Genomic DNA, 14,785 nt, shown 5'->3' with positions numbered 1-14,785 from the left:
CCGAGGCAGTATCACTACGGAAGTAGGATTGCCCAACCTTCCTTCTGAGGAGTGGCTGGTGGATTTGAACCACCAGCCTTCTGGTTAGCAGTCAGGTGCCTTAGGCACTATGCTACCAAAGCTCCTTAGAAATGTATATTTTAATAAAATATATATAACACAACATTTTCCAGTTTAGTGTTTTTCAGGTATACAATTTGGTGATGTCTATTAACATTAATCATGTTGTGCAATGACCACCTGTAATTATTGCCAAATTTCTCATCACCATAAACAAACACTTACTAAACAAAAATTCTACTTTTCCTCTTCTCTTCTACCCTTGGTAACCACTAATAAACTTTGATCTCTACACATTTGACTGTTCTTGTTATTTCATATTAAGTGAGTCATGATTGATGTTTTTCCCTGAGCATCAGTTTTGCAAGGTTCACCCATGTTGTAGCATGGGTCAGGATTCCATTTCTCTTTATGGCTGAATAGTATCTATTGTATATATGTACCACATGTTTGTTCATTCATCCTTTGATGGACACTTAGATTGTTTCCATCTTTTGGCTGTGTAAATAGTGCTGCAGTGAACACTTGGTGTACAGTCTCTGTTGATGTTGCTACTTGTAGATCTTATGAGTGATAGTGCTGGGCCATATAGTGGTTCTCAAGGAACCCTGGTGGCACAGTGGTTAAGCACTTGCCTGCTAACTGAAAGGTCGGTGGTTTGAACCCACCAGCCGCTGTGAGAACTATCAAATGGTTTTCCACAGTGTCTGTACCATTTTTCATTTCTACCAGCAATGGATAAGGGTTTCAGTTTCACCAACAGTTTGTATTTTCTATAGTTCTTTTTTTATCTTTGCTGTCCTAGGGGAGTGGGTAATATCTCATGGTTTTGATTTGCATCTCCCTGACAGCTAATATCGTTGACCATTTTTTTCATGTGCTTATTGACCATTTGAATATCCTCTTAGGTGAAATGTAGCAGTAATTTCTTAATAGTATCTTCGGTGTGGGAGCTCTGGTAGCATAGTGCCTAAGGCACTTGACTGCTAATCAGAAGGCCGGCGGTTCAATCCCACCAGCCACTCCTCGGAAGGAAGATGGGGCAATCTACTTCCGTAGCGATATTGCCTCGGAAACCCAAGGAGGAGGGGTCGCTATGAGTCGGGTCTGATGTGACGGCACATAACAACAACAACAACATCTTCGGTGTGGATGGTACTATTTCCAAGTTTCTTTTGCTGGTACAAGGTTTATCCCCAATGTAAGCTTCATGAGAACAAGGATCTCTAACATCTCTAACTGTACCTGAAACATGGCAATTACTCAGTATGTTGTGTTGAAAGAATGAATGAATCTGAGTTAATGAAAGATGAATGTGAATGAATGTACTTTAGAAAGCAAAAACAAAGGACTCTCAAGTTTTAATACCTGGATCAATCAATACTCATTTGTAGTATATACTTTTTTTTTCCTTGTCATAGTTGGGACAGGCTTCTATAAATTTATCTTGTTACAAGGATATGCACTGTCTAGTCTTCCTAGAATGCAGTTGTAATTATTTTTCTTTATTTTCAAATAGTTTTTCTTCAGTTAAGACAATTTATTCATTTATCCTCCTTTATTAAAACTTATTTACATGCTATAGTTAGGACAGTAATTGGAGCATTATTACTTCCTAGAAACAAGTATATTTGAATACTTTAAAATAAATCTTCGACAAGTTAAGGATACTTCTTTTTGAACTTGGATTTTCACCTGAAGAATCAGTAAGGGAATATTAGAAAATAATTTCTTCTAGGGGACTTATATAAAAAAATAATAACAGTATTTGTAAGATTGTATAAATTTTCTTAAAATAGAAGATTTAGATACCATCAAGTCACTTCCACCTCACAGCAACCTTATGTATAACACAACCAAAAGTTGCCCATCCTTGCACCATCCTTAAAATCGTTGCTAAGTTTGAGACCATTTTTCAGCTACTGTGCCAATCTATCTCATTAAGCATCTCCCTCTTTTTCATTGACTCTTTGCTTTACCAAACATGCCATTCCTTTTCTAGTTATTGGTCTTTCCTAATGACATATCCAAAGTAAGCAAGAGAAAGTCACCATCCTCACTTCTAAGGAGCATCTGTCTGTTTTTCCTCCAAGTCAGATTAGTTTGATCTTATGGCAGTCCATGGTTTAATCAATATTCTTTGCCATCACAACAATTTAAATGCATCAATTCTTTGGTCTTCCTTTTTCATTGTCCAACCTTTGCATGCATAATAAGCAATTAAAAATACTGTGCTTCATTCAGGCACACTGTATTCATCAAAATGACATCTTTACATTTTAACACTTTAAAGAGGTTTTTTGCAGCAGATTTACCCAGTACAATACAGCACATAACAACAATTACACTTAATTGTGCTCATGAGGAACCTGTACATAGACCAGGAAGCTGTCGTTCAAACAGAACAATGGGATACTGTTGTTGTTGTTATTTGCCGTCGAGTCGGCCCCGACTCATAGCGACCCCTCCTTGGGTTTCCGAGGCAGTATCACTACGGAAGTAGGATTGCCCAACCTTCCTTCCGAGGAGTGGCTACTACTTAGTTTAAAATCAGGAAAGGAGTGTATCAGGGTTGTATGCTTTCGCCATACTTACTCAATCTGTATGCCAAGCAAATAATCCAAGAAGCTAGATTATATGAAGAAGAGTGTGGCATCAGGATTGGAGGAAGACTTATTAACAGCCTATAATACGCAGGCAACACAACTTTGCTTGCTGAAAGTGAAGATGACTTGAAGCCCTTAATGATGAAGATTAAACACACCAGTCTGCAGTATGGATTACATCTCAACATAAAGAAAATGAAAATCTTCACAACTGGACCAATAACAATAAATGGAGAAAAGACTGAAGTTGTCAAAGATTTCATGTTACTTGGTTCCACAGTCAACACCAATGAAAGCAGCAGTCAAGAAATTAGACATCATGTTGCACTAGGCAAATCTACTGCAAAAGACCTCTTTAAAGTGCTAAAGAGCAAAGATGTCTCTTTGAAGACTAAGGTGACTAAGGTGTGCCTAACCCAGGCCATGGTGTTTTCAATCACCTTTTACGCCTGTTAGAGCTGGAAAATGAACAAGGAAGACCAAAGAAGAGTTGATGCTTTTGAGCTGTGGTGTTGGTGAAGAATACTGAAAGTACCATGGACTGCCAGAAGAACAGACAAATCTGTCTTGGAAGAAGTATAGCTGGAATGTTCCTTGGAAGCAAGGATGGCCATATTCTGTCTCACCTACTTTGGTTATGTTGTTAGAAGAAATCATTTCCTGGAGAAGGATATCGTGCTTGGTAAAGTGGAGGGTCAGTGAGAAAGGGGAAGGCCCTCAACGAGATTAATTGACACAGTGACTGCAACAGTGGGCTTGGGTATAACAAAGATTGTGAGGCTGGCACAGAACTGGGCAGTGTTTCATGTTGTACAGGGGTCGCTATGAGTCAGAGCCAACTCAGTGACACCTAATAACACAACAACAACTAACCAAAAGATTGGAGGTTGGAGACCACCTAGTGGTACCTTGGAAGAAAGGCCTGGAAATCTACTTCCAAGAATTGAAAACCTTTTGTAACACATTAGGTTGCCATGAGTCAGAACTGACTCATCAACAACTGTTGTATTTGTTTTTTTAAATAATAGAGAAATAATTTGAAAAATAGGACATACTAGTATAGAGGCAGCCAATATAAATGATTATGATATTTGGAAATGTGTATAGAAAATGATGTGGTGGAAAATAAAACAACATAATAATATATGCACACTGGTTTCAGATATTAAAAGAAAGTAATGTTTGTTGATAGGGATTGGAAAAGACATTATAGTAGAATTATATGACTTGTTAACCTTAAGTATGTGGAATCTTTTCCAGATAAAGATATTTATATATAAACTTACAGTTCTGCTATTGTAACAGTGGATAAAAGAGAATTGACTCAGCAGCAACTTTTTTTTTTAAATAATTGAGAAATAATTTGAAAAATTAATTGAATTTAAGAAATGTGTGAAAATAAGCTAGTTAATATGCACGTATGCACATTAAATGTAAATCATGTGTACATACTTAAAACTCTAGATTTCATACTTAGGGAAAAATGGCATTTATATGAAAAAAGCACAGCTTTCTGAATTCTGAAACATGTCAGTCACTAAGTAGAAATTATTTCTAATGAATGTATAATTTTATTCTTACAGGCCAAAGAGTGTGGCCAGATGCAGAATAAGTGGCTAATGATAAACATTCAAAATGTACAAGACTTTGCATGCCAGTGCCTCAACCGTGATGTATGGAGCAATGAAGCTGTGAAGAATATTATCCGGGAACATTTCATTTTCTGGCAGGTGGGAGAGAGAGTTAAATTTTTTAATAGTATTTTATTTTTGCAGTGTGGGAGATTGGGAGGAAGAATTGAGTTAGAAATGGGAAAAAATAATAACTGAGTTAAATCATGACATTTAAAAAGAGTAAAGCCACCCATAGTGGTTGAGGTAGTAAAGGCAAGTGAAAGAGCAACTGAAGTACTCCCAAGGGGAGAGAGGAAATAGAGAACCAAACCATATGCTATTCATATCCCAGAAGAGTGTAAATGTCCTGATAGAGTATAGAACTGTACTGTTGTAATTCTAAATTTTCTAGTAGCCATATTAAAAAAGTAAACAGGTAAAAATAATTTTAGTAATATATTTTGTTTACATCAATTTATTCAAGATACCATTTCACCATATAATTAATACAAAAATATTAGTGAGTTTTTTTTTTTTTTTTTAATTAATTAACTCATCAAAATCTATTCTGTATTTTACATTTACAGCATATCTCAGGCCAGACTAGCCACCTTTCAAGTGCTTCAATAGCCATTTGTGACTAGGTATTACCATATTGTACAGTGCAGGTGTAGAATATCTTGGAGTAATTAAAAAGGATTGGTTAAGGGTTTTGATAAATGTTTATGTATCCTTGGACATATCACTTAATCTTGCTGGCTCCAGTTTATTTTTCTATAAATTATCAAGGTAAGATTAGATGATCTTGCTCTGATTTTTTTATTTTATGAAAAGTAATAGGAAATAGGAACTTTGGAATGAACTTAAATGTTTTTCTCACTGCAAGATATGCTGTTACTAATTTGTTTGTTTTATGGGCTTCTAAATTTAACATGATTTTTTCTAAACGGTAAAATTCCTTTACTTTTATTCATCAGATATTGACTAAGCATATTTTCTTTGCCTAACACTATATTAAGCAACTCAAGTTTATAGTCTTAATATCATGTGATTGTTAAGATGTATGTGGTTGAGGGTCAAGAGTTATTTCTTGGGGTGAGTCAAAGATTATTTCCTTGGGAAGATGACATTTGCACTGGGCTTAAAAGATGAATAGAAGTTTGCCAGGTAGGTAGAAGAGGGTGGGTGTTCCTGGCAGAGAATCAGGTATATAAAAGTGGAGGCTCAAAAATGAAATTGTTTCTTTAGGGCAATGGAAATGGTTAAATAACATCAGGCTGTCGAGAGAGATGTGGGCCAGCATTAAGAACCTTTTGTATTGTACTGAGAAGCTTGGGCTTTATTTTAAAACATTGAATAGGAGGAAGAGTGATCAAATTTGAGTGTGTGTGTTCAGAATTGATTGTGGATGGGTGAGATTGGAGCAAAAGTTACTTAGGAGAAAGAACTCAGACTGCTGACTGATTTATTTACTATATAAGAGAAGGAAAGGGTAAATATGTCCCTGAAGTGTGGAGAATACAGAAGGAAAGCAGCTTGAGGGAGCAAGATCATGAATTTGAAAGTGATTCTAAATGTCTTTGTGGAGATAATGATCTGAACATCCCAGACAGTTTTGGGCTGTAGATAGGTAGTTAGGAATCCTTTGGTGTACAGCTGTGGTTTTATAAGACAGAGAGGAGAGTGCACAACAGCATTTAAGGGATAGTCAGGAAAAGAGAGCAAGCTAAGGACTTTGAGAAAGAACAGTTAGAATGGTGTAGGGAAACCAGAAGTGCAGCGTATCATGGAATCCTGGGCTATTTCAGGAGTAGTAGTTGATAGATAAAGGTAAATTATAAAGACTGAAAATATCTGTCTTAGGAATTATGGAGCTCTGGTATCACAGTGCCTAAGGTATTTGACTACTAACCAGAAGGTTGGTGGTTCAAAACACACCAGCTGCTCTGTGGAAGGGAGATGGAGCAATCTACTTCCGTAAAGATTTACTGCCTTGGAAACCCAGTACAGGTTGCTGTGAGTCAGAATTGACTTGATGGCAGTGGGTTTGGTTTAGCTTTGGAATTATTGATTGGAAATTTCATGGTGAGTTTTTGAGAATGGGTTGTCAGAATGATGGACAGAAGTTTGTTGAGAACTTCTGAGGAAGTGGCTGCTGTGGAGGCATGGAATATAGACAGCACGTTTGAGAACTAAGTTGAAAAGGAGAAAGAGAAGGAAGGGAATTTACAGGGGATCTTTTTAAAGGAAGGGAGCTATTTAAGCATGTTTGTAGGCTAAGGTGGGAGAGGGATAGCTAGTAAAGAACAGGCTAAAGGATAAGTGAGGGGGAAGAATGATGCCAGAATGCCTTGAAGGAGATAGGAGTAGGTGGAATCAAGAGCACAGGTGGACAGAGATACTTGAACAGAAAGTAACTCCTCTTCTGAAGTGTGAAGGGAAATGGATGGGTATGCTTATGCTAAGTTTCCAAAAAGGGTTGGAGGACAGGAAGTTGAAGGAGCTTACAGCAGATGACTCTCAATTTTTCTGAAATGTAGGAATGACATCTTAAAACATACAAAAGATGTATTTGGAGAATTAATTGCTGTTGGTATATGACAAGGACATAGTTGGTGCTATTGTTTGAGGCTGATTTTTTTTTTTTGTTTGTTTATATCAATGATTTAACAGGTTTATCATGACAGTGAGGAAGGTCAGAGATACATACAATTTTATAAGCTAGGGGATTTCCCTTATGTTTCTATCTTGGACCCACGGACAGGTAAGATTTCTATCAGTTTATAGTCTTTATTGTTTGTTTTTCAGTTACCTAAATAATTGATCTTTAGTATTTGGCTGAATCCAATTGATCTTTAATATTTGGCAGAATCCAATTTCAAAATTGTTTGTAGCAATCTGGGTGAAGGTTCTTGTTCATGTACTTTATATTTTTAGTTATTTAAACAACTTGGAAGTGTGTATTTAGGGAATCTGTTTCTGGTAACAACATTTATCATTTCTCTTTCAATTATCTAAATAATTGATCTTTAATATTTGGCTGTATCCAATTTCAGAATATGTGTAGTCACTCAGGTGAAGCGTTCTTTTTCATGCACTTTATAATTGTTGAAACATCTATTGGAGTATGTATTTAGAGAATGTGTTTCTGGCAACTTTGAGAGATGGTAATATTGCATATATGTGTGGTTCTGTTATTTTAAAAAATAACTGGTATGTCCGTTTATCTTATCATTTTATAAGGGGTCCCTTTAGGCTTCTTATCATTAAAATATTAAGATTGTTCCAGTACTGGTTGTAACTTCACCTAAGAAGAAGAGGGTGGAGTTGGTTTTATTATTTACTGATTGAGTTTTATATACTCACTGCTATCAAGTCAGTTTGACTCATAGTGACCCTTCCTTGGGTTTCTGAGGCGGTATCTCTCTAGTAGTAGATTGCCCAGTCTTCCTTCTGAGGAGTGGCTGGTGGGTTTGGACCTCCAGACTTCTGGTTAGCAGTCAAATGCCTTAGGCACTGTGCCCCCAGAGCTCCCACTATTACATAGGTAAGACTTTTTTCTGAATTTCTTCTTCCTAAATGATAGTAATTGCTATCAACAGATAAGGTAGTTGCCCCAACAGAATGGCTGGGAATCTCTTAGGTAGGTTATAATTGATGTATCTTCTAGGTTATAAAAGCACTGTATAACTTTAGCTGATGAGAGAGAAGAGAAAGCGTTCACAGTAAATTTTAATAATGTGTATGCTGAGAGAAGTACTTAGTGAGAATATTAGAAAGTATTGATAGATTAATTGATTGATTTTATTTTTAAATTCTGGTTTTTAATTTTTAGGTCAGAAGCTAGTAGAGTGGCACCAATTAGATGTCTCTTCTTTCTTGGACCAAGTGACAGGATTCCTGGGTGAACATGGGCAACTGGATGGACTTTCTAGCAGTCCTCCAAAAAAATGTGCCCGTTCAGTAAGTATGACTGGGAAGTGATGGTGGTTGGCCATTAAGTATAATTATACTTAAGCATTTTGTGTAAAATGTTTGAGGTTAAGATGGTAAAACTGATGATGTAAACAATGGAAAATTGTTATTTGTGACTATCCAACATCTTAAGACACCCTCCTTATATTTTGATAATCTCTCAAGAGGGTATCTTCTCAGTGAAATCATAAGATTCATTCCCAGACTCCTTTGCAACTAGGGTACTGTTATGTGACTTAAGATCTAGATTTAGAAATAAAACAATATGAATATGTAACAGTAAGCGGAACTGATCTGGTGAGCCTGGTTGCAGAAGCATTTGCTTTGGGGGCAACACTGGCAGAGCTTCTGGTACCCTGTTCAAGCAGCAGTAGAAGTGGTATTTTTGCTAGAACAGTGTTCATGGTACAGTTGTACATTACTGCTAGTTGTATAGCATTAGGGCCTGGATCTCTAGTCCTTCTAGAGATTATTTGAGGTACTTGATTTCTGAATATATTAAGACAGGTTTGATGGCAGAGGGGGTAAAAATAATTTTAGAGGATGTGACTTTGGCAGTCTATCTCATGTCATGATGAAACACAGTACCCCTGTAATCACATAGAATAAAGTGCTTATTTAATGAAAGGCTTTGAATGCTTACCAAGGGGTGGCATAGAATACTTTTATAAGGGGAAAAAAAAAAGTTTCATTTATTTTGTAGTCATAAGGCTGATACCAAGACCAGAGCCTATGAGTTGCTGGATTACAACATGAATTGAATTTATAACTTCATCAGGACTATTGTAACAGGCCACTTTAGTGGGAAAGAATGGGACTATAAAATTGGAGTGACTATAGAGGAATGATTTGGTGGCTAGTACCTCATATCCTGGTTTTGCTATCAGGGTCATGCTGTCCTCACAATGAGTTGTGAGTGCTTCATCCTCTCTGTTTTCTGGAAGACCTTATGTAGAAATGATACTATTTTTTCCCTTAATATTTCATGGAATTCACCAGTGAAGTTAGCTGGGCCTTCAATTTCATGAATAGGTGTAGGATTACTCCTTGTATCTATTTCTTCTTGAGTGAGCTTTAGTAGATTGTGTATTGCTGGGGAACTGTCCATTTCATCTAAATTCAGTGCCATTGAGTCATTTCCGACTCATAGTGATCCGTCCTTGGGTTTCTGAGGTGATATTTCTACGGAAGTAGATTGCCCAGTCTTCTGAGGAGTGGCTGGTGGGTTTGAACCGCCAGCCTTCTGGTTAGCAGTCAAATGCCTTAGGTACTATGCCACGAGAGCTCCCATTTCATCTAAGATGCCGGATATATTGGCATAAAGTTAGTTGTTTATTGTATTCCTTTCTTATCCCTTTAATGACTATAGGGACTGTAGTGATGCCCCTTCTCTAATCTTATTATTGATACTTTGTGGCTCCTCTTATTTCCCTCAGAGTCTGGCTAGAGGCTTCTCTGTTTTATTGATCTTAATGAACCAAGTTTTCGTTTCATTGATATTTCTCTATTGTATTTCTGTTTTCTAGGTCATTGATTTCTATCTTTGTTTGTTATTTTCCTTCTGCTTAGTTTGTGTTTAATTTCTCCTCTTTTTTATGCTGCAAATCTTTGTGGGGAGACATTCTAGATTTGGCAAGATTTTCTACCATAATAATTTCATTTTCTTCTTCTTGATTGGTGTTTCTTATTAAGGTGGACACTTCAGTCATTAATTTGAGACTTTTCTAATAAATCGAACCAAACTCACTGCCATCAAGTTAATTCTGACTCATAGCAACCCCCCATTGCGTTTCCAAGGCAGTGCATCTTTATGAAAATAAGTTGCCTCATCTTCCTTCCACAGAACAGGTGGTGGGTTTGAACCGCTGTCCTTCTGGTTGGTGGCCAAATGCCTTACCCATTATGCCACCAGACTACCTTTTCTTTTCTAATATAAGTGTTTAATTCCTTAATTTCCCTGTAAGTACTACTTTAAGTCCAGACCAACATTTTTTCTAGCTCCAAAGGAAAAATGGTAAATGGAAATTTTAGTTGAATGGTTTTTCTATAAGGAAATACTGGCAGAAAATAATAATGATAATGCAACTATTATATTTGTTATATTCTGTTTGACATGACTAACTATATTTCGGTTTAACTTTTTTTTTTTCCCTTTCCACCTATGTATTATGACTGCATCTCCCAGGAGAGCCTTATAGATGCAAGTGAAGATAGCCAGCTAGAAGCTGCCATCAGAGCCTCCTTGCAAGAGACACATTTTGATTCAACGCAGACAAAACAGGATAGCCGCTCAGATGAAGAATCTGAATCTGAACTTTTTTCTGGCAGTGAAGAGTTCATATCCGTTTGTGGCTCTGATGAAGAAGAGGAGATAGAAAATCTTGCCAAATCTAGAAAGTCTCCCCACAAAGATTTGGGGCATAGAAAAGAGGAGAACAGAAGGCCACTAACTGAGCCCCCAGCCAGGACTGATCCTGGAATAGCCTCAAACCACCAAGGATTGCCAGCTGTGGATTCAGAAATATTGGAGATGTCACCTGAAAAATCGGATGGAATAGTGGAGGGAGTAGATATAAATGGTGAGTTACATTTTGAACTTGCCATAAAAACTTGCCTTAAAACTTGAATATCACTGAAGGGATTTATCTATTTATATTAGTCTTTATCTTCTGTCTATTTAAACAGTTGTTGTTGTTGTTATGTGCTGTCAAGTCTTCTGTATTAAGTGCCTATATATATATATTTATTTATTTTTAAACTCTCCCTTCAGGACCAAAAGCACAGCTGATGTTACGGTATCCAGATGGAAAAAGGGAACAGATCACTCTTCCAGAGCAAGCTAAACTACTAGTATGTATTTCTAATTGGAAGCTTTTACTTGAAGCAGAGGAACTAACTAGTTGGAGTAAGCCCAGTGACCGTTGCTTGATGATCCTTTGACGTAGGTATTAGGTGTTCAGTCTGACTTCTAACTGTGGTGAACCTTAATTCCACGTACTTTGTTTCCTTTCCAAATTGTCTTAGGCAAGAGGCAAGGGACATAGGGGCTGTTCTAGGCAGAGTTCTTCTATTCATGATTGCATGGAAAGAAACCCAGCTGAAGTTATTACCTCTGGAAAAGAGGAAGTGAGGTTATTTGAAAATTATAGTGGGGCTCCTGGGTTTCCTAGTCACTGGAAATGCAGAGTGGTTAACCAAGGCTATTTCTCTGTACATTTCTCTCATTGTACCTATTTGGTTTCCCCTTTGTAATTCTCTGCTTCACACCATTTTCCCCTCTGTATCCTAGTGACTTTTGTTTACACCTTAGTCTGTGCATGGTCCATCATGGTGGATGGATGCTGAGGACCTTTTCATCTAAAGTCCATAGCTGATGAGCTTTCCCTCTGTGTGCCTTGCAACTCTTGGAAGAGATGAGCCTGACTAGCTTAGCTTATTTATACCCTGGTCGTTGGTATGGTGGAGATGATTAGGCTGGGTCTTGAAGACTGTGTAACTGGAATGAGAGTAGGGTCTGGCTGCTGCTGCTGCTCATTCCCATACTGTCTCCCTGGCCTAGTGTTTGCAAGAGAATGGGAAATGAGAGAATGGAGTGAGCAATTGAGAAGCTTGGTTATAAAACAGGAGGGGAGAGTAAGCTCTACTTTAGCAGGGGGAAAGAAGATTGAAAGAGAAACTGAACATATTTGATAGGAAGCATCTGCAGAGAGGAAGATATTGAAGATACTTGTAAGAGGGATAGTTCATAGTGCAGGGTTCTGAAAAGACAAGAACAAAAAGCATCCAGTACACAGGTAGCAACATTGGTTGTGGGGAGGAAGAACAATGTATCTTGTCTGATAATAGGAAAAAAGGGAAACAGATAAAATAAAATGTTTTAAAATGAGGATAATAATTTTATAAATAACATTCTAGTTGTTTTAGAAATAGTAATAACCCTGTATAATTTAGTAATGGATTAATTTAGTAATCACTTAATGGCTCTAAACACATGTTTGTTTATTTATTAATTTATTTATATAATGATTTGGGCGAAAGTTTACAGAGCAAATTTGCTTTTCATTCAGCAGTCTGCACACACATTGTCTCATGACATTGACTACAATTTACCCCAGTGGAATAATTCCCCTCCCACTTCCTCCCAGTAGTAACCTCTTCCCTCCGTCCATCCCTTCATGCTCTCCTGCCCACTGGACTGTCTCCCTGTGCATAAACAGCCCTTCTTTCTCCCATGATTGTTCTCTCCAGGGACTGTATCTACCTCAGGTACATGTTCAACTCATATGCTTGTCTTTTGTTTGGCTGGAAGCCACAGGTATGGGTTCAATTCTAGACCTGAAGGGCAGCTAGGGGCCATAGTCTCAGTGGTTCCACCAGGCTCTATCAGACCAGCAAACCTGGTCCCCACCCCCCAATGACCTTTTGTTCCACATTGTTCTCCTTCTCTATCCAGGATCTCCTACATAGCTCCCCCTCCGAGTATTTGACAGTGGTAGGTGGGCACCATCTTGTTCTTCTGGTCTCATACTTGAATAGGCTGAGGATCGCATGGTGTACCAGTCATGAGGACTAATTGTATCCATGAATCTTTGGTTTTCTTCATTCTTCTTTGCTCTGGACAAGGAGAGACCCATTGTTGCATCTAGATGGCTGTTTGCAAGCTTTTGAAAAGATCCTAGTTGCTACTCACCAAAATAGGAGATGGCACAATGTTTTGTGTAGTATGTTATGCCATTTGAGCTTGATGTCCCCTGTGACTGTGGTCCCAAGCCCATAGGTTCAACTACTTAGTCCCTCTGGGTAGCTGGCTGTGACCAAGTAGTGACTACAACTTTGTCCCTTGTCAACTCTACTATATCCCTAGGAATTCTTACAGAACATACAAATACACTTGTAAAACCATTGTCTGCCAGCCCTATACATGGTCTTGGACACACTCCCTGCTGCGTAGACATACCTAATAGTTCAGCCTCCCCATCTATCCACCCGTGTGGTGGTTATGTTTTTGTGTAAACTTGGCTAGGCCTGGTTGAGTGGCAGGGCAGCTGGTTGTAGTATTCCCCATGGTAAAATTGGTAATCAACTCCATGGTGGAGTCTACTGGGAGCAGCTCAGTAGCTGCCTTAGGGAATGTGGTCTGCTTCCTGTATTTAAGCAGAAGCCTTGGGAATGGTCTCTAGCCTATGGCATGCTTGGACCCCACATGTAGCCATGTCATTGCCCAGCAGCCTGCTGTGCTCTCCTGACCTTGGGACTTACGGTGGACTTAAGTTAATGGCCTGCCGTGTGGATTGGTAACATTGGGACTGTGCTTTTTTACTTGTTAACCTTGGGGCTTCTCAGCCTCAGCAGCCAACAGCTGTCTGAGTGAAGAAATGCCTCTAGCTCCAGTGGGCTGGGAGCAGGAGGTCAAGCTGGACCCCAAGGTTGAGGGGCTTTCACCCAGCCCCTAGAACCTGGCACTTTGAACTTGGACTTAAAGCCTCCAATTTGTAAGAATAAACTCCTGTTTGTTAAGGCCATCCCATTTGTGGTATATTTCTTGTCAGAGTGGCAATAGGTAACCAGAACAACCAGTATACCTGTGTTTGACTTCACTGACAACACAGTACTGTATGTGCACAAGGGTTCATCTTTGTTGTCTGTACCTCCTGTGTACCTCTCTATGTCTTCCTCTTCCTCAATGCCACCGTGTTGATCACTCACATTTGGTACATTGCCATTCTCTTCACCCAAAGCAATACTTATCTCTACCTATCTAACAGTGTTCCCTACCCTTCCCTCTCACCCCTGATCACCAACAATGAAAATTACCTTCCATATGTAAACTGTTCCTTAACTTTTACAAAATGGACTAATAAAATATATATCCTTCTGTGATTGACTTACTTCACTCAGCATAATGTCCTCCAAGTTTATCCACTTTCTGTGGTGTTTTGCAGATTCTACATTATTCTTCAGGGTTGCATAGTATTCTATTGTGTGTATGTACCATAGTTTGGTTATCCGTTCCTCAGCTGATGGACATCTAGGTTGTTTCCATCTTTTGGCTATTGTAAATAGTGCTGCGATGAACATGGGTGTGCATGTGTCTGTCTTGTCATGGCTCTCACTTCTTTAGAATATATACCTAGTAATGGAATGGCTGGGTCAAATGGTATTTCTATTTCCAAGTTTTCTTTTTTTTTTTAATTGTGATTTGGGTGAAAATGTACAGACCAATTTCACTTTCCATACAGCAGTTCACATGCTCTTTGTGTCATGACATTGAGCACAGTTTACCACAATGTCACAGCTCCCCTCTCACTTCCTCCCCATAGTTACCTCTTCTCAGTGTCCATCCCTCCATGCACTCCTGCCCCCTGAGCTGTCTCCCTGTGCATAATCAGCCCTTCTTTCTCCCATAATTATTCTCTGCAAGGAGTATATCTACCTCAGGTAAATGTTCAACTCATATGCCTGTCTTTTGTATGGCTGGAAACCACAGGTGTGGGTTCAATTCCAGACCTGAAGGGCAGCTAGGGGCCATAG

The 14,785-nt window shown here is 38.5% G+C and overlaps 1 protein-coding gene across 1 annotated transcript in view; it reads left to right on the top strand.

Moving 5' to 3' along the window:
- UBXN7 (UBX domain protein 7) overlaps positions 1–14,785 on the top strand; it is a 123,702-nt gene that overhangs the window by 96,636 nt on the left and 12,281 nt on the right. The window contains exons 6-10 of the mRNA XM_007949410.1: positions 4,250–4,396; positions 6,953–7,043; positions 8,115–8,242; positions 10,440–10,833; positions 11,025–11,104. Of these exons, the coding sequence (XP_007947601.1) occupies positions 4,250–4,396; positions 6,953–7,043; positions 8,115–8,242; positions 10,440–10,833; positions 11,025–11,104 (840 nt within the window). The remainder of the gene's footprint in view (positions 1–4,249; positions 4,397–6,952; positions 7,044–8,114; positions 8,243–10,439; positions 10,834–11,024; positions 11,105–14,785) is intronic.

This window comes from Orycteropus afer, unplaced genomic scaffold (assembly GCF_000298275.1).
Source record: "Orycteropus afer afer isolate SDZICR_OR568_19922 unplaced genomic scaffold, OryAfe1.0 scaffold00245, whole genome shotgun sequence".
NCBI lineage: Eukaryota > Metazoa > Chordata > Mammalia > Tubulidentata > Orycteropodidae > Orycteropus > Orycteropus afer.
This window is presented reverse-complemented; position numbering and strand designations above follow the sequence as displayed.